Source organism: Enoplosus armatus, chromosome 12 (assembly GCF_043641665.1).
Source record: "Enoplosus armatus isolate fEnoArm2 chromosome 12, fEnoArm2.hap1, whole genome shotgun sequence".
Taxonomy (NCBI): domain Eukaryota; kingdom Metazoa; phylum Chordata; class Actinopteri; order Centrarchiformes; family Enoplosidae; genus Enoplosus; species Enoplosus armatus.
The window spans coordinates 1,447,233-1,468,132 of NC_092191.1; the positions used below are offsets into that span (position 1 = coordinate 1,447,233).

At 42.7% G+C, this 20,900-nt stretch overlaps 1 protein-coding gene across 1 annotated transcript; it reads left to right on the plus strand.

Moving 5' to 3' along the window:
* Positions 1-356: 356 nt before the first annotated feature.
* Positions 357-8,196, plus strand: LOC139294126 (TBC1 domain family member 12-like). Its single transcript, XM_070915932.1, has 12 exons — positions 357-420; positions 4,082-4,224; positions 4,825-4,907; positions 5,208-5,329; positions 5,415-5,517; positions 5,798-5,881; positions 6,071-6,162; positions 6,368-6,439; positions 6,959-7,087; positions 7,199-7,308; positions 7,700-7,958; positions 8,085-8,196. The coding sequence occupies exons 3-12, from the start codon at positions 4,844-4,846 to the stop codon at positions 8,154-8,156; spliced, it is 1,107 nt and encodes a 368-aa protein (XP_070772033.1). The 5' UTR covers positions 357-420; positions 4,082-4,224; positions 4,825-4,843; the 3' UTR covers positions 8,157-8,196.
* Positions 8,197-20,900: the final 12,704 nt, after the last annotated feature.

Here is a 20,900-nt window from a genome sequence, read left to right on the forward strand (position 1 = left end):
CTGTTCGCAGCGATCATATCGTCCACACCAGAATTACATTTGGACAAACAAGGACAACATGCTTTGTGATTTAAGGCTGATTAGATCTTTACATAAACATTTGGTCCAGTGAAGCTTTAATGGAAATATGTTATATGTATATATTCCAGGAACATTAAAAAGAAAGATATGTTAGTCATGAGTAGAGTAAGATGAAATGCTGTGAGATTTATAAACTTTAGTATCAGTATGAGCAGATAAGCAGTAATAATAATTAAACCCATTTTTTTCTGTCTCTCTTTCAGGAGCCTGTTTTCTAGGAGATCCAAAGAGCCCAAGGCGCTGTCCCATAATGCAACAGGGTGGCGACTGTTTGGCAAGACAGCAGCCAGAGAGGGCGATCCAACTAAAGACCCCGCCTTCACAGAGTCCACAGAGCAGGTTGGCTCTTGACACACACACACACACACACACACACACACACACACACACACACACACACACACACACACACTCTCACCACCACCATCGTCTTGTCCAGTTTTAACAGTTGATAAAAGTCTGAATGGAGTTGGTTCTGGTTCGCACCTTGTTTTGTTCCCAGCTGACAATGCATTCTGGATTTTCTACAGCTCTGATTCACACCTCTGATTGGCTTGTTCTCCTTAGCAATGGTGGCTGAGGCTCATGGGTGTCGTAGTATTTAGCCAGAAGTAAGAAACAAAATTGAAATTATACAAACTGATGGTCATATTTGAAACCTGTGGTATTGTTAGGTTATCCAAGAGACTTCATATGTTGAGGAACACGTAGGAGGAAATATACTGCAGGGAACAGTTCTTTAAAAACCAGAGGCTCTCCTCCTGACAGAAAAGGATCATCAGTACTCGTCATTACCACCACACAGATGATAGCAACATGATAATGCTAACATGGTCAAGCCTGCGTATGATTATACATATTATTGTGCAGTAGATGTAGAAGCAAGCAGTGTGCCGAATCAGGGAGGAGCCATGTTATTGCAGTGGACGTAAAGTGTTCCCGTGTCCATGTAAACATCGTTTACATCGTTCAAGACGTCTTTCGAGCACAAATGTCAAACATTCTCTGGTTCCAGCTTCTCTAATGTGAACATGTGCTGCTTGTCTCTAGTTTTATATCTGAATAACGGTGTGTTTTGGACCGTCGGTTGCAGCCCTAGAATAAATAACATCTAAGAACATGTTGAGTATGCGTGGCATTTACATGTCAGTAAGGTTTTTAATAAATAGATGGATATAAAGTCCAGGTGCTGCATTGTGTTTCTGTGAACTCCTCGCTGTTCAGTCAAACACAGCGAAGTGCAGCGTATCATCAACCCTGTGAGGTGTTTGATTGGTTGGCGCTAATGATGTGTGTTTGCTAGCTTGGTGCTGCAGAGGCTAATGCTGTTAGCCTGCGTCTGTTTACACACAACACGATGGCTGGAATGGGACTGTAAAATGGATTTACTGTGTGTATGTGTGAGTGTATATGGTCGCTAGGCAACTTGCACACACAGCCTGCAGCTGAGGATGCCGATTACACACACACACACACACACACACACACAATTCATCCCTCTATCCCCCACTTGATGCGTTGTATAAGGCCCTGCCAGCAATGACACACATACACACTAAAACACACAGCTGTTCCTCTCCTGTCATCTAGAGCAGGTGGTATCCTGGACACACACACACACACACACACACACACACACACACACAGTGCAGCAGTGGCTTCCTTCTCTCTGATTGAATTTAATTAGATGAGGTTTGATTTTCACATCAGACAAACACTGAGAAGTGTCAGGAAGCAGCTGTGTCACACACACTGAACAAATGTTCAGTCATCCCTCAGCTGGAGGCCTTGGCACAGTCCCATCTTGCTGAAGTACCCCATCCCTATTCCAGTTCCTGGGTGGTACTGTGACCTTACAGTGCAGTGTGAAGGCAGAGGAGACAGACTGGGAGCTAACGTTGCTAACAGCTCGCTCTGCTCACATGATGGCAGCTGGAGTCGGATGATTCATCAGGGGAGGAGCCGGCCAGATGTGGTTTGGCTTCAGTTGGTTGACACGTCAGACACAAAACTATGGAGAAGAAGACGGAGGAGGAGGAGGAGGAGGAGGAGGAGGAGGAGGAGCAGCAGCATTGCCTTCATTCAAACGGTTTCCTTTGAATTCAGTTTGTGCAGCAACGCAGCAATTAGCTCATCTGCTAAAAGGGACAACCAGGGATTACTGCCCCAAAAATAATCCTGCTCATGTGTAGTAATCTTCGTTATCAGCATCCATGTATCCTGTTCTAAATGTAAGACACTCTATAACTGATAAATGGTTGTTGTGTCATTTTGGTTTGGGGGAGGGGTTTTTACACCTGTGGAAAACCTGTCCAAACCAAGGTGCATGAATAAAAAAAGATAATTAGTTATAATCCAAAGTGTGGTCGACCTGAATAGACCCAAACATAGAGTGTGAGACGCCTGCTTGGATCCACTCAGGTAGTAGACATGTTGAGACCCACGACAACATAATGGGACGCTACATGACCTTTTTAGACTGTGGCTGTTTTTCATAGTTTGGTCTAAGCCCCTTAGTTGTCCCCCTGCACAAAGCCAGGTCCATAAAGACATGGTTTTCCCAGTTTGGTGTGGAGGAACTTGACTGGCCTGCACAGAGTCCCGACCTCAACCCCATCCAACACCTTTGGGATGATCTGGAATGCCGACTGTGAGCCAGACCTTGTTGATCAGTGAAATCTTTCCAATATTTTCACTGACACACACATGATACAGAGCAGCTTTGTTTACTGGGACATCACTGGATCAGTCACATGATTTTTATATACATATGACTTTCACTTCATAGTGGAACTGATCACTGAACAGCTGCACCAGTTGAATTCTATAGCTTCAGAGTCAGAGAGGGAACTCTGTCTCCCTCTGCTGGTGATGCTCAGAAATCAGTGTATAAAAGGCTTGTTGTCTTGTTGACCCACAGCTGCCCTGCTCCTGTGAATGAACTGTTTATTGTGCAGGCTTCACACACACACACACACACACACACACACACACACACACACACACACACACACACACACACACACACACTTAACTGCTTCGACCGTTAGACCTCACATTTATAAGTACGCCCAATAAGCAGGTCACATGTAACCAGAAACAAAGTTTACACCACATACAGGATTGGTAGCTTTGATGGTTTGATGGAAGTGTGAATGCACAAACACACACACACACACACACACACACACACACACACACACACACACACAGTCACCCACAGATGGCGATTTATTCAGACTCAGTGATTCTTTCTGTGGAGCCTTTCCTCCAACTAACCAACGTCTTTTCTCTGTGCTGAAGCTGATGAACAATTGCTCTGTGTGTGTGTGTGTGTGTGTGTGTGTGTGTGTGTGTGTGTGTGTGTGTGTGTGTGTGTGTGTAGGCCTGTTGTATAGCTGTTTGGTACAACGTCTTAACATTTACATCACATCATTTTGTGTCAAAGATCTGTCTCAGTTCCCTCTTGAGTTCTGAACAGCTCGTGACAAAATCTTATTTCAATGTTAGTAGCTTGGCATCACACGGCCCCCCCTCAGCAGTTGTCTTGGAGCTGTACATGTTAAAAAGACCTCTTTAAAGAGTTCTGGTCCTTCTTCTGATTTTACAGTTCATTCTTGACCTTGGAAACGAAATAAATCTCACCACCAGCTCCATTTAGTAGCTGTTCTGGAAGAAGATAGAAAGTAAATATGGAAATTTGAACATCTAGAAAGCCATGACAACTGTGTAAAATCTATCTGCTGGGGAAGATCCTATGACACAAATAATGGACCTTTTGGTAAATAGTTTTTAAAAATATATATATATATTTGTTAAAATGAGCTGTTATCGTAGCTAACTTTATCGTAGAATCTAGACAGAAAGCATCAGGAAGGTCTGATGTTTGAGCTTTTCATGACGACAGATGAAGGAAACCCTCCAAGAGAGAGTTACAGAAGCTGGTTGAACGTAACGTGGCGACGAGAGGAGCAGGGTTTCAGCCTCCGTCTTTGTTCAGTCTCAGCAGGAGGAGGAGCAGGAGCAGGAGCAGGACTTGGATGCGTCCTCGTGTCCTCAGCTTCGCCTGGCTGCAGCGAGGAGGAAGAACCTGGAGTTTGAGCCTCTTTCCACCACAGCTCTCATCCTGGAGGACCGGCCAGCGTGAGTACCAGTCAGACACGTGGAGTGATTTTATTTCACTGGTCCAGTCCGAGAAAATGGGACTTAAAGTGGTTTCATATAGTTTTCATCGATACTTGATACTTTCTAACTACCTGAACTGATATGTTTGTAATTGGGATGCAAACAAATCTAAATAAATATGTATCTCGCTATTATTATTATTATTCGTATCCCACTGTGTCCCATGAATGTCTATAAGACTGTGTCATATACTTTTACACCCTGACTACAATAAAACAGGTTCACAAGCAGCCCCCAAATGTCTATCACAAATGTAAATCAACGTAACCTCTTCCACTACATTTAATATTGTCCAGTATCATTTTAGGGCGAATTAACATGATTAAATATTTTAGTGTTAAATGTGTTTTCTACAGTTCATTATATATGTGAGCTCGCGTGTTGTTCCTCTTAGCTGTACCTTGACGTCCTGGGTCCTTCTGTTTCACGCCCTCTCTCCATCATTCCTATGTTAGGGTGCGATTTCCGACACCTGACAGGAAGTGCAAAGTCTAACTGTCTGTCTGTCTGTCTGTCTGTCTGTCTGTCTGTCTGTCTGCCTGATTCTCTGTCATTCAGGAACCTACCTGCCAAATCTATGGAGGAAACTCAGAGACACAAAATGGAGTACGAGGAGATGGTGGCAGGAGCCAAGAGGAGAGGTACACACACACACACACACACACACACACACACACACACACACACACACACACACACACACACACACACACACACACACATCTCAAGAGCCAGTTGTAACCAGTGTCTGAAATGACCTCTTTACCTCGGCTGCCCAGTAGTTTTTACTGGTGGAAACATTTGTCACACTTTGTTTGATGCAGAGCCGTTGTTCTGCTTTGATTTGATTGGTTCAGGCAGATGTACAGTGGCCAGCAGGGACAAAGTTAATCAACAGGAAGACCAAACTCTCAATCTCTGTCTCTCTCTCTCTCCCTCAGAGATGAAGGAAGCCCAGAGGAAGAAGCGTCAGATGAAGGAGAGACACAGACAGGAGGACAGCATCTCCAACGCCATGGTCATCTGGAACAACGAGATCCTGCCGCACTGGGACACCATGTACGTCTCCACAGCTCTGTGTGTGTGTGTGTGTGTGTGTGCGGCACGTTTATTTAGCTCATTGTGTGTACATGTGTGTGTATAGGAAGGGAACAAGGCGGGTCAGGGAGCTTTGGTGGCAGGGACTTCCTCCCAGCGTCAGAGGAAGAGTTTGGAGCCTCGCCATCGGCAACGAGCTCAACATCACACCAGGTACAAACTAATACACACACACACACACACACATTAAATACATTTGCGGTGGCTCTGCATTGTTCTTGCTGTCAGCAAATCCCGTGTTCAGACCCAAACCGACCGAATGTATCTACGAACAAGATTGAAATATGTATGTTTGCGATTGTGATAATACAATTATCACTAAGGAATCCAAATGTTATATACTGAATACCTCTGAGGTGTATAACAGCCGGGCACAATTACCATTTCCAAAGTTAAAACCGGATATTCATCATGAGTTTTTGTCTTTGTGCAGAGCTGTATGAGATCTTCCTGTCCAGAGCCAAAGAGAAGTGGAGGAGTTACAGCGAAACCAGTTCAGTCAACGACAGCGAGAGTGGTACGACACCAGTCCAACAAGTCACTGTTACATTCAAACCTTTTAGACGAGAATACTCAGGTCTGGAATGAGCCTCCACTGTCTCATAGCCGACTGAAAAAGTAGCATGAAATACAAGTATAAAAACACAAACGACCATGTAAAGTGAAACAACACGGTGAAATCCTCCTCCTGTGTGTTTGCTGTTAGAGGGGGCGTCTCTGGCTGACAGAGAGTCCAGTCTGGACCTCATCAAACTGGACATTTCCAGAACCTTCCCCTCTCTCTTCATCTTCCAGAAGGTAACAGAAACAGGAAAGAGAGTGTGTGTGTGTGTGTGTGCTCCTGTATTTCTATCACTGTGAGGACCAGTTATATTTAACTTCACTGGCACTAACAGACAGCAGACAGACCTGGTCTTAAAGGAATTAGGGTTGGGGGTAGACATGTAGTTATGTTGGTTAGGGGCTATCTATTAATCTTAACTCTCCCTCTCTCTGTCTGCAGGGTGGTCCCTACCACGACCTCCTCCACAGTGTACTGGGGGCTTACACCTGTTACAGACCTGACATCGGCTACGTGAGTTTACTTGTACCCTCAAAGCGATAACAGTTGATATTTAGTTGTTTACAGACAGAATTTCAGCGCTGTATTTGATGTTATCATGCTGAGTTTGAAGTGGTTGTCTCCTCACATTGTGACATTTAGCATGTTATCAACTATCAACTCGCAGAGACTTGAAACTGGCAACGTAGCCAGTGCATACATTTTATAGTTTTATTAGCGTTAAAATCATTTAACAAAAGAAGTCAAAACTCTCAAATGTTAAATGTCTCAACACAAGCAGTCATACAAGAAGAGAAAAGAAGAAAAATAGTCAAAATATCAGCAACTTTCGTATGTGTTTGAACCCACTTGGCCTGTAATTAATTAATTATTAAGCTATTCTCTCAGAAAAATGCAGTGAGGAAGAAATTAACGTTAAGACAAATTGACGAAATTAATGAAAAGTAATGAAAGTTACAAAAACACATTAATACACACACACACAGTCCGTCTCTCATGCTGATCTGCAGTCTGTGTTTTGTGGTGTTTCAGGTCCAGGGCATGTCCTTCATCGCTGCTGTGCTGATCCTCAACCTGGAGGAGGCCGAAGCCTTCATCACCTTCGCCAACCTGCTCAATAAACCCTGTCAGATGGCCTTCTTCAGAGTCGACCATGAGCTGGTACACACACACACACACACACACACACACACACCTGTCGTTCATGTTACTCGGTGTGTTTACTTCTGACCCCCTCCTTCCTCTCCTCTCCACTCTCTCTCTGTCTGTCAGATGTTGAAGTATTTCGCAGCCTTTGAGGTTTTCTTTGAGGAGAATCTGCCTCGTCTCTTCAGCCACTTCCAAACCAACAACCTGACCCCTGACCTCTATCTGATCGACTGGTGAGTTATTCAACTCTTAAAGGAAAAGTCCTTTTGAAACTGGAGCTTCTCCTTTCTGAGCGGTAAACGATTGTTAGTGAACTACAATGACCACACATGCAGCATGTGAAGCTCTGTATATGAGGCACAGTTTAAGGATAAAGGAGGTCTTATTTGAGTAGTTTTGGCCCTCGTTCCCAAGTTGGCAGCAGTAAAGAGCAGCTAGCAAACACCTGAACGACCAGATGAGCTGAACTCCACCACCTTCATATCCTCCTGTAATTGGATTGTATAATTGTTGCCACCTTTTCCTGTTGTTGTCATTATCTTCTCTCTCTGTGACACTTAATGATTTTACACTCAAAAAAAACTTAAAGTCAAAGTAAAAGCATGGTTTTGTCTGTCTGTGCAGGATCTTCACTCTGTACAGTAAGTCCCTCCCTCTGGACGTGGCGTGCCGGGTGTGGGACGTCTTCTGTCGGGACGGGGAGGAGAGCTTGTTTAGGACGGGGCTGGGTATCCTGCGTCTGTTCGAGGACGTCCTGCTCCAGATGGACTTCATCCACATCGCTCAGTTCCTGACCCGCCTGCCGGAGGACCTGCAGTCACACACGCTCTTCACCGCCATGGCCAACACACACATGGTCAGCAGAAACCGCCGCTGGGCTCAGGTACGTGTCCCGCTCAGAGTTCAGGGGAGTGTTAGTGAACGTGTTTCCGGCTCGTCCGATGACTCACAACACTGTTTAAAATGAAAAGTAATGATTGCACAATGATGTTTCTCTGTTTCCTCTCAGGTGTTTTCTGCTCTGATGAAGGATGGAATTAAAGAGATGGACAAAAACACCAGCCCGGCTTTGAGAAGCTAACACTAGTTAACCTCGACGCTAATGCCATCTTTCTTCAAACGAATAAATTGAAAGTTGAAGCTTGTGCTCGTCTGCCATGAACTTCAGAGGTAAATGCTAGCTTGCCACGTCAGCACTGAAGCTAACATCAGAGGCTAGCTGTGAAGCTTGAAGCTACGTAGCCTGAAGCTAAGCTCCCACTCCAGAGGCTTAGCTACGAAGCTTGAAGCGAACACGAGCCGGCCGTGAAGGTGGAAGCTGACGTCGGAGCCTCAAACCACGCGAGCAGAGACGAGTTGTTGCATCCAGTCAGGAGGAGGAGGAAGCGGCTCCAGCGGCTCCTGAAGTCTGCGGTTCTGTGGGAATCCAAAGCGGTTGGTTATTTCTAAACTTCAGCAGCCATTGTCAGTATTTCACCAGACAGATTATCGTTGGAGAAGCGAGCGGTTGTTTCAGCAGCAGTGTCACTATTTTACCAGCCTACTCAAGCTGGAAAACTAAAACCGACTGTCAGTTAATATTATGTGTTATTTCCCCTGCCGGCTGGGAGGGAGAACTCACTAAAGGCTTGAGGTAATTCTGCCTCCACGCTGGAACACAAACACCACTAACAGCGAGCGTTACGCCCTGTGTAATTCTCAAAGACTCAAATTCAAATTTTCGGTGCTAATGATTTTCTAAAGGCTTCAAACTGACCTCTGTGGTTTGATTATTAATGTAGGTCCTTGTGGTTTTGACTTCACACTATTATTCATTTGCTGCATTTTTAGCTTGAACCAGGCCTCTGGATCTAAAAATGATGGGAATCTGCAGTAGCATGGCTGATGCCAATATACTGGCTGTAGCTGATAAATTAGCCTCCCACTTTAACCTCCTCGCTTTTTAAAGGTTTCATCTGTCGGCTACGTTTGGAAACAAAACTCAAGATAAAAATCACTTTGTACAATGTAGTCTTTCTAATTATTACTAACAGTAGGAATCCAATAATACACATCTCAGCTGTGATCCTAATTAAGTGCAAGCAGAATATGATATATGAATATTTTGTGATTTTGATGTTTTTACTGGAAATGAATTATTCCATGGTCCATTGGGCTCGAGAAGTCTTTTCTACATGTGTTAAATAATTGAAAATGATGTTGTCCTGAATATAAAAAACTGTTCATGGGGGTGTAAGTGCAGAAAGTTAGTGACTCACAGGCAGATTTTTAACATCTGGTAGAGATTCTGGTCTGTATCCTGTTTTTCACAGTTAGTTCTGCTGGTAATCATTAACTTGAGTCCATGAAAATGTGGATTTATATCCAAAGGAGCGAAAAAGACAGAAGTGTGAGATTTTGATAAAGTTGTTTGGGTCAAAGTGATCCATACAAATCTTGTGGAACCACAGTGAGCCAACACAGTTTCATCAGTGTTTCAAGGACCAGATTTCCCCTCAGAGCACTTTATAAATGCAGCACTGAAGCAGCATCATGAACACTGGCTTTTAGAGGCGTGAAAGACTCAAACTAAATGAACGGGCCATTAAGTGCCTCATTGTTTCCTCCGCCAGTGGTTAGAGGGAATGAAACTAGAGCAGATTACATAGAAACATCATGCAAATACTGGAGCAACAACGCCGGCTTGGCTTTTAGCTTTTACTAGATTTGGCTTGAGAATGAAGCTTTTGGTTCTTTGCAGCAGAACTTTTTCTCGCTTGTTTCATCGTCTGTGAAATTGCAAGAATACATTTCAGCAGCAGACCTGAAGTTTATGTTGATGAACAAAAACACCTGCACATGTTTTTATACGAGGAAGGGAAAATGTTCATTAGTATTTTTACTTGATTACCACGGGAGAGCGCTCGTACGTGTCAGGACCAGAATGTCTCCCGCTACAGCTTCCAAACTTTCCTCCACTGCTGGTGGTTTGTCCAGAGTCCGCATCAAACATACTGCTTAACTAACTCAAGCTGAAACGATTAGTCTATTAATCAATCAGTTGACCAACAGCTGCTTTGATAATTGATGAATCCAGCTTCTTAAATGGACATCTTGAATTTGTTAGATCTGGATTATAATCTCAGATTCAGGTCCTGCGGCCTGTTGAAGTGCTTTACATCACCTCCGTCACTCCTTTGATTTACCACACACTCTAAACGTAACATTCACCTCCATTTCATCCCTACCTCTCGATAACCACACACACACACACACACACACAATGAATACTCGTCACTTACCCACCAGCAAATGAGCACGCCTTAAAAAACGTGGACCAAGCAGCCTCTTTGTGGTGTTCTTACAGTGTCAGCTGTGTCCACTGCAGCTCTTAGAGGTTGTTGAAGCAGAAAACTCACTGGAGACAAGGAGCAACCTGAAGGAGGAGGAGGAGGGGAGGAAGAGGAGGTGGTGGAAAGAAACGAGACAAGAGGTCGAAACAGTTTTATTATTATATTTTAAAACCTTTTTAAAGTGTCTGTCCAGTTCTTCCTCATTATTTTATTTCAAACAAACATTGCAGCAACACAGGTTGAGTCGCTGCTGCTGGGTGCAGCGATAAGATGGAAATGAAGCGACAGCAGAGTAACACGTGTTCATGCTTTGAGAAGACAACAAAACAAAAGACAGAGAGGCGTTGAGGGTCAGAATGATGGCTAACGAGGAAGAGTTAAAGCTCTTCCTCCAGGTTGCTTCTTCTCTGGTGAGATCTTCTGCATCATGACGGTGTGAAATGACTCCAGACTCGAGGCTTTGTTGATGTGCATCAACCAACCAGAAGCTGTATTGTATGTGTTGAACCTCAAAGACGAGGGTTGGACTTTGCTCCACGTTGCTTCAGGTGGTGTGAAAAGTACAGACACTCCTACAGATGATCTCTTTCTCGACACTAAAACTCAGCCTCGTTTGGGAAGTTAACTGAGGAAGTGCTGTGTGTTTTCAAAATAAAACTAGACCAAAGTGTTAATTAAGCCCTTGACAATAAAAGATAAAGACTGGGAATTAAGTTCCTCAGACTGAGTCAGTCAGCAGCCGCATGGTTTCATACCGTTACTGTCACATGCGTCATCCAATGCATGGGTCCGTGCTGTTTCACTCACATTCAGTCACACTTCCTGATGTATCTCAGCTTTTGGTTATTATGTCCGGTGGATGTCCACACGGTTTCCTTCATAAAGAATCAGAGAAGATGAAAACAGTTGGCCGGTTTTTACAGGTACACTAATTAAACTGCGTGCAATGATGCTCAATAATGAACTAATGAACAGGCCTGTTAGCTGCTAATGAAAGCTTTTCCCATTAAGGGAAGTTCCCATTATTGTAATGTTGATTTGCAGGTAATAGTGTCCCATTAACGAACAGCTTTCCATTAATTCATTTCGGTTTGAAAACACTTTGTGAATCCTTGTTTTCAACACATCTGAGAGTTTAGGGCGATACAAGTTTAACATGTTACTTCTCGACACAGTTTGTGGAGGGGTGAAAACCTTGTATCTCCAAACTGTCAGCAGCCTGGTTCATGAGTGGTTTATTAATCCTGCTAATATTCTCTGAACTTCTTAGACAATAATGGGATCCTTTTGTAACATTGTGCAATGTTTCAAAAGTAACTCCAAATTTTAATAGCAAATAATATTTTTTATTTTAAATTTGGTTTTGACAAACAAAGCAAACTTGGAAAACATATAAAGTTGTGGGTTAAACACAAATTTCATTTATTTTAAGGACAGTCCGGATTAATTTAGATCCATCCTGTAGATTACGGTTTTGTTCCAGTCTTAAAGTACACGAGACACTATCTGAATGTTGTCACGTCAGTGAAGTACAAATATTCAGTTTCCCTGAGAAAGCGGAAAGGTGTCAGTTTTTACACCACAATGCTTAACGAAAGACTAAGAACAATATTCAATTATTCCAATTAAATATGCAACAAAAAAAGATTCTGATGTTTTCAGAAATGATTCAACAATAATAATCAGCTGTTGTCAACATATGTTTACTGTCGAGACGTAAAACCTGAACTCCACACAGATGAGTTGAAGATGAGATATCGTCTGTGTGTTTGTACTCATGTTCACTCTTTCAGACTTCTCAGTTTGGAAGGTAAAAGTGCAATATGGTCTCCGTTTGTGCATCGACAGTGAGGCAGTGTAATTACCCAGAATCCTCGTCTCACCTCACTCCAGATTACTGAGGAATCATTCAGACGCCGCAGAGGGAGGATTAATGTGATGTTTCCCCCCCATATGCTCCATGTATTCATTGTATTTAAGTTTCATCATCGCTTTCAGTTGTGTTTTATATTTTTATGTAAATTCATTTAGCTTTTTTTTGTTTGTTTTGTGTGTTTGATTTGTCAAATTTCAGTGTACAGTTTTTTCATGATGCCTTACAGGTGATGTAAATAAACTGTAAAAATGTTCTTTCTTTTCATATAATGGCCACTAGTTAAATGTGTAAATAAATATCTCAGCAAACTGAGTTCTGTCTGTCCTTTAAACCTGAAGTTTAACTCGAACCGGGTAGAAGAGCGACATCTGCTGACGTCTACAACAAATTACACATTGAAAATGTCTTTTCAGGAAGCGTAAAAGTGGACCTCAGAAATAAGTCAAGGGCCCCCCCCCCCACCAGCTCCTGGATGTCTGTTCACACTGCTGCTACGTCACTTTGACCATTTAATAAAAGCTTCATCTTTATGGACTGTGGACCCTCAGATGAAATGATTTCACTGATGTGATAAAGATCATTTACTAATATGCAGCTTTGTAATCACAGAGAAATGTAAACATTAGAATAATAATATTAAGTCCACTCGATGGTTTATTCTGGTGCCGACTTCATCAGCTGTCTGAAGGGTCAAAGGTCATCAGCCAGGAGTCAGTGAGATCGCATCCGACACCAGAGACGTCGCCGTAGAAACTGAGCAAACTCCAGCTGATGAAGATCATGAGGTGAAGGTCTAGAAAAAGCAAGTAAGTGTCCCTTGAGTTAAGATACATTTTCAAGTTCAAAAATAAAAAAACATCCTGAGCTGGAGAAAAGATAATGAGCATAATGAAAACATAAGAATAAACATGCAGGAGAATAAACTAATTGTGAAAGAAATATTCTGAACATTCACTTAAGAAACAATTGCACACTAAAATTCCTGCATTCACAATTTGACAGAAATGGGTTAGGAGATTATTTGATAGTTCCACAGTTTTGGAAGTTGTGCTGTGTAGAGTTCAGACCACCAGATGGAGTCTGATGACCAGCTGTTGGGCCTCAGCGGTCCCTGGTGCACCCTCAGCAGGGTGATCGTCAGGTTACTGGGAAGTTTCGGGAAGCATCTACACATAGAAACGAATGAGTCAAGCTAGAAATATGCAGCTTAGTGCTTTGGGAATGGTTTTCTGCTGCGATTTCATGTTGTTAATATGTTAATATTATTATTATTTTGTAAGCAATTAACAACAACATACCCTGTGAGTCTCAGCCCATGGCACAGTAGTTGTGATATTGTTTTATCCTCGTTACAGCAGCAGATGTGTGACAGAAAGCCCAGTATCATGTTTTACTGATGAACATAAACCAGTTCATACACGCAGTAGAAACACTTTATTTAAGAATTCGTATTGAGCCGTGGTTTAAATGTGAGCGTGAACATCGGTGGTTTGAACCTCCTGGCTGTGGATTTCGGTCTGCAGGGCTGCAGAGAAACGGCGACCACACTCAGGGATCTCAGGTATTTCCGAGGCCTGCGGTGGAAGTGAGGCGAAGCCGCGAGGGGCCGCGAGGGGCCTCTCGCCGCAACTGAGCGAGAGGAAGAATCTGTGGAGGTATTTGGCGGCAGTCTGGGGGCTTTCCTGTGGAGGTGGGGCTGGAGGGGAAGAAGGAGCCCGGTGCCCCGGGGGCCTCCGGGATACCACAGCAGGAGGCGGGGAGGCCGAGGTCAGGGCAAAGGAGGCTGCATGGAGGGGAATGGATGAGTGTTTACCAGCAGCGGTAAAGAGTGTAAATCTGTAAAAACAAAAGAATAAATCAAATGTCAAATCAGTCAGAGCTTAAAGGAACCTCCAGTTTCTAAATAACATCATTCAAACATTGAATTGTTGTTATTGCAGACCTCCAGTGGTTTAACTTTGCAGCAGTGATGTAGAAGTGTACTCCAGGGTGTGCGAGTACGACAGGACATCACTGCTGGGTGTGGTCACAGACGCAAGGTGTTATCTTTAAATAAGCTATGGGACCTTTAAAACAAAAAGTTCATCCATTTCTCCTCTTGGCTGTCGGACTTTCAGAGCTCCATCGCATCTGGTTTTCAGCCCGAAAACTGCCAAAATAAGAACTACAAGAACATTTTATTAAACATTATTATATTGTCTCAAAGAACTTGTCATCTGAAACGGTAACACCTGATCCTTTACAGACTTGGGTGTACGCAGCTTCACAGTAAGAGTATGCCTTTAAAAATGGATTCATTATCGTAAGTAATCTAACATAAATATTAGATAATGATCCCGGTACTTTTTGTCCCTTTAACAATGATCTGGATGTAGAATAGATGCACCTGTCTGGGTCATATGAACATTCATGTCATTGATAAATATGGACATGTATTTGTGATGTGGAGCTCAGGAGGTAAAGAAAAGGAGGAGGAGGAGGAAACAGGGGGGGCGGGGAGGGGGGGGGGTGCAGACTGTGGGTCAACACAGTGTTTCCTGTCCTCTGGGATGTCTGGTAGCTCTGGATGACTGGATCACTCATCTCTGCCTCCTCCTCCTCCTCCACTCATCACTCCGTCACCACAGGCTGTTTGGTTTCAGTCCACATTAACCTCTGCAGTCCAGTGATCGCACCACCGTTACCGCGACTACCGCACCATTTGATTGACAGGTAAAAACTCAGTTCTCGGGATCATAGTCACCAAAATGAATTTCGGCTTCACGGTGTCTTCATCAGGGCGCAGTTAGTCAACGTTTAGGAACATCTCGTCACGTTTAGAGACTAAACTTTGTGCTGAAACTACGCCGAGTTGGGACTGAATGACTAATACTAGTGCTTATTTTCATCATGTATGAGTGTTTGTACATTATATATTTTATACATTTATACCACAGCCTAACCCTACAACACTGTTACTGGATTTTCACTCTCTTTTCTTACTTTCAGAATAGGTTAGGCTACTCAGAAAGTGATTCCATGTCCCTATATCTGTCCACGGGGTTTCATCTATATATGAATGGATAGAGGAGAGTGTCAGGGTTCCTGTGATATAGGAACCATGATGATTCAATATTCAATACTCAAACAGAAGGAATGTGTGTTGTATATGGCACCACAGTTCCCATCATGCGTTAGGTGATGTCAGTTGGAGCTCCATGACAGAAACTGAACATTAGATTTGAATTTTCAAAGACCTGATGATGAATTTCCTGTTGTTTTGTTCTTTTCACAGAGTTTCATCTGATCTATTATTTAATAACACAAATAGGCGATCTGATAGTCAACTTCCTGTTCTAAATATCTTTCCATATGACCTCTCGCTCTCCTCACAAACCAGGACACGAACAGTCCTCCATACACGCAGCACTTTACTGTGGCTTTTATCATGAAAAGAAGGGTTTTGCATGAGTAATACACTCTGACCGGCGGCTCATTCATGTGTGCGTCTCCTTCCCTGTTTTCCCAGTGTCATACATGTCGGCGTCCTCCGGCACAAACACGCAGAGGATTAATTGAAAATCCCAGTGCTTTGTGATTGACATGTAGTTACCCAGGTGACGCACAGCAGGCAGGAAACAGCATAAAGGTTAAATTTTACATTTACATTCAAGACGCTGAGCTGATGGTCTTATCAGGGACCTTCATAGTGAAAAACAACAAGACCTTTTATTAATGGATCCATGTTCATCGTGTGAAACTATGAGGGACAAATCCTGCTAACTTCAAAATAACAAGACAAGACCAAAACCGACAGTGTGTTTCTCAATACTCTGACTTCCCGACCGGGTCTGTGGCGCTTCACTCTAAGTGGCTCCTAATGAAGACACACATCTCTGAAATCTACTCAAATACATCGCTTCACTTTTTAAAAAGGCTCAGGCATTTCCTAAAGCAAGTGGACATTGTAGTTTTTTTAGGAAGCGTTACTGAGACAGAAGGAGAATTTGTTAGGGCCAATGTTCAGCCACATAATATATAATATATGGAGCTCTATGCTACAGATGAATAAGAAACATCGATAGAAACACAGATAATACTTGTCAGCAGGACATTTGTTCACAATAAAAAAAAAAAATTAAAAGGATCAGACTCATCCTTTGCCTGCAATTTAAACGTTTTAAAGATAAGAAACCAAAGAATCCTGCACACGTTTTGGTTCAGACCTTAATTCCTTGATAAACATACCTGCGTCAGCACGTAAGCATTGTTATTGTGAGCATGTTAAGTTTATTTTATTTGACATGGACATAATATCACTGGAACTGCAACATACAATTACGCACAAGCTGCAGATGCACTAAATTTAGTGTTTCTAGCGAAGCGATAGTTTACACCACAAGAAGTGTTCAAATGAAAATGACCCTGCCTTTTTTTTTAGACTCACTCGTGTTTTTCGAGACTTTAAGATCACGCTTGGATGAAGAGCTTGTTTGAGACGCCCAAATTAATTGGTCTTTTGAGTGTAAGGTAGTATCACCTAAACTGAACCAAGGACGTCCCACCTGTGGAAGGACTCCGGCCTCCAACAGCGGCACAAACTTTCATCTGAGCCGGTTTCCCATTAGGTCAGTGGTTGTCCCGAGAGGCCAATTCTCTTTAGCTCCCCTTTCACTCCTCACACACCAAATAGTGCCGAGTCGGACGGAGGGAAAGCCGCTAGGCGCCGAGTTGCAATTAGACGCTCCATTATATAAAGGCATATTCAGATAACAGGGGCACCAATGAGGTCAGTACGTGCCTTTTGTTGTGGGATTAATGAGATTTTTAATAAAACAAAAAAATGCCCCCTTCCTTATTGTAATGACCTAATGAGTGTGCCGGTGGCGCCGGGCCATGTTGGTGGGAAAGTCCCGAGGTTGAACCAGTCTCTCGGTGCCCCCCCCACCCCCCGGCCTCATCCCTACATCCCTTCGTCTTTTCCCTGCACCTGCATCCCCCCCCCCAGTGCTGCCCCGTGCTTTCCGGACCCAGTGTTTGTATTCAAAGCTAGGAACCAAAGGAGTGTTTAATTACCATAAAATGCTATCAGCATTTAGCCCTCTGACACAATGAATGGCAACATAGAGCTCATTGAGGTTATCAACAAGGGGACCACTGGTCAATTGGGTCATTGATTTGGATTGTTTGACAGACCCGGAGCCAAGGCCGCAGGAGCAAGCAAAGTTCAAAAATCCCCCTCAGTTGAATCGAGAAGTTTGTCACAGAATCTGTTGGAAGGGGCTGTCAGGAGCGATTAGGGGGCATGAAAGGGCTCAGCGATCAAACGGGGCCTGTCCCAACGCTGCGCATTTAATTAGAATTTGCATGTCTTTGTTCCTGACCCTTCAGCAGGCATGATCTGATTACAAGGGTGAACAGTTACCACCAGGGGAAAGGGGAACTCGCAATGTGCAACCGCGCTTATTTGTGATCAGTTTTATAAAATGAAAACAAATCGGCAGCCTCGCCGGGTCTCCTCGGCGAGCTGGAGGATCAGCTAAGACGAAACAGAACAGCTGGAGAGACGCTCAGGTTGGAAAAGGTGCCGCTGGAAAGATGTGCCCTTTCTTCTGCTTAATTTCTGTCTCCCACTGAATTGTGGGAGTTTGGGGAGTGGAGAGGGGGACTGAGGCGCTCGCTGGCTCATTAATTGGGAGGCACAGCGCCCTTTGACCCCAATGATGCAGGGTGACAGGGCAAACGAGGAAAGGCGATTGGCTAGCAGCTTCAGCAGTTGAACGTGCCACCAGTGGTGTTCCAGAGTGGAAAAGGGCAGCGAGGAACAAAACACGGCACTCTGCTTTTTTCTCTTCTTTGTTCTTCCTTTGTTTTATTTCACATTTTTTGCTTTTTCTCTTCTCCCCTCTCGTTTTCTTTTCTTTCCTCCCATTTTTCACAAATGTTGAAAATATAATTGTGTAATTCTTCTGTACGGATGACACCTACTGCATGTCTGTCCGTCCCGGGAGAGGAATTCATTTCTCCCTTTTTTTTTCTGTTAAAGTTTATTTTTCTTTTGTGGAGTTTTCCCTTATTTGAACGTATGTATAGATCATTATAAATATAGAATGTGTCTGCATGGATAAAACTGACTTTTTACTGGCTTTCAGACATTTTAGATTTAAATTGAAAGCTAATTATTAAGGAAAATATATTTATTTAACCAGGAAAAGGCCCCACCCAAACAATCTAACCCTAACGCTGCTTTTCATAATACAAATGAGTTTTTTTTCCCCTTCAATAATACTGTGATGTATTCTTTTAACTGGGACAAAATGTGATATTCATTTTGATTCCATATTTAAACAAATATTAATCCTCTGAAATGTGTCCTAAAACCCATTTATCGGTTATATTTGATTTTTAATAATTATAATAATAATAATAATTATAATAATAATAATAATAATAATACTAAGAAGAAGAATTGTGAAGCACTTTGTAACGTTCGTTTTAAAAAGTGCCCTATAATTAAATCTTTACTTACGTTCTGTTCCCCGTCATTTAAAAAAACAAAACAAAACTTAGCAGCAACTTTCTCTTAAATTTGCTGTCAGCAATTATTAGGTTCCACCAATTGTAGATATTTTGAAACTGACCTTTTTATTTAAGCAGGATGGTCACTTTACAACTAAACTCAAATAAACAGCTTTTTATATTTGACTAAATATTATATTTGGCTGTATGCAGGTGTTTCTAACCCGGTGTTTCTTCTTTAACATTATTTTGTGTGTGTTTACTCTTTCCACAGACTCTGCTTTTTATAGCGAGAAAAATAGAAACATTTGGGTCATTTAATGTCTCATTTAATCAAAATTATGAATGATTTTCGTCCGTGTCAATACATAAATTAATTAAAAGGTTAAAAAAAAAATTATATGACTTTATTCATTTAGGTATGAACAACAATATTAAAATAATAATCACCTGGTTTTCATTATTTTTGTGATGATTTGTCGTGATTCATTTAGTTAACTACTCTTTGTTTTATTTGGATTTATCTTTTTCCTTTTTATTAAACTTCCACTTAAGTCTTCATATTTTATTTTGCATACAGACTTTTCTCTTTTAATCTGCTTTTGTTTTTCATGAACCCAACAACTTTTTAAAACTTTTGTTTGTGAAGTTCTTCGACGCAGTTACGTGTTAATACAGTAAACTGATTTGATGTGATCTGAAGGATTCATGCGTTTGGGTAGAAACTTTTGTTTTTTTGTGTGATGGAGGTCATTAGTGTGTTGTGTTTGCATGTCGTCTCCTCTCCCGTCTTTGTTAAAGTGTCTCCAGTGTGTCTGGGATGGAGGCACGCACCCCGTCCTGCTCCCACGTCTCTTCACCTCCACCCGCCTCCAGAAAACCACCTCCTCTTCCTCTCAGTCAGGCTTCTTTCTTCATCCTCCAGATTCTATCACATCTCCTGCTCCTACTTCAGCCTTTCCACTTCCTCTTCGTTCTTACTCTTGTACGATTTCTCTTCCAACTTCACATCCATGTCCTCGTTCTAGTTTCCCTTCATCACCGCCTCCTTTAACGTCTCATCCTCCTCCATCCTACTCTTCGTCCTCCACCTCGTCTTTTTGTCTGATAAATTGCTGAATTCATTCTTCAGTCTGGCATCGTGTTCATGTTCAATGCGCAGCTTTGTCAATCAATGCTTGTTTCCAGGAACATTTGCTGTCTGTTCTGACACCAGAGGACGACCTCTCCATGCGCTGAACGGTCAGTTGTTTCTATAACTGGGGGGAAAGCCGTCATTAAGCACATCAGACCTGCAGCGGTGTTATACTACTGTACCACTTCTCATCCTGTGGATCTAAAGCTGCTAGTATGCTTCAGAAGTGCTTTTCAGATTGTCGCAAAGTTTAGGGAATCCCCCTCCCACGACTCCCCAATGTGAGATTAGGGGGTGTCCAACCATTTGTATAACTTCCCCAAACAATCTGACATCACTTCATCCAAAGATTGGCCATGTCGAGGTGGGAGAGGAGCCAGTGTTTGAACTTCTTTCTAGTTTTCATTCTTGACAACCATTTGTCACTTTGAGACAGTCTGAAAATGTGTCTCTTCTGCCTTCCAGCTCTTTCGTCATACGCACTAGATTCACATCCACGTCTTTTTAATGGTGCACATTGTCACAACTTGCCATCTGTTGCTGCCGTATTCAGACGTTTCGGTCCACTGTTCCTCTTGTACTTTCCATCATGATTTTCTCTTGATAATGAAAACGCACTTCGTCATAAAATGACGCGCATGTTTACGTCTTTGAAGCGGCCTTGCGTCGTCACAACTTGCCATCTGTTGGAGTTGGCAGTCGGCTGCCGTATTCAGAGGGTCCAGGTCAACTGTTCATCTTGTTCTTTTGATTACGTTGTTTGTTTTATGAATGTTTCACAAGAGAGGAAGAAAGCAAGCCATGGGAATCACTTTATAGCAGGTCATTTTCCAAATGACAAGGGCTGACGTTGGAATGACGAAAGTTGAAATGATATGATTTCGCTCGCCGAGCTCGGTGCACCGAGGTGGAAAACGGGCTCCTTGTGCTCAGTCGCAGTTTCTGTACTCCCTGAACCCTGAAATAATGACCCTTCCTTGTTCA

Bases quoted from the DNA above. Each gene is read 5' to 3' on its own strand.
- LOC139294126 (XM_070915932.1), top strand. From the start codon at position 4,844: ATGGAGGAAACTCAGAGACACAAAATGGAGTACGAGGAGATGGTGGCA. The intron at 5,330-5,414 runs GTCTCCACAGCT...GTGTATAGGAAG, and splicing joins CGCACTGGGACACCATGTAC to GGAACAAGGCGGGTCAGGGA. The intron at 7,959-8,084 runs GTACGTGTCCCG...GTTTCCTCTCAG, and splicing joins GAAACCGCCGCTGGGCTCAG to GTGTTTTCTGCTCTGATGAA.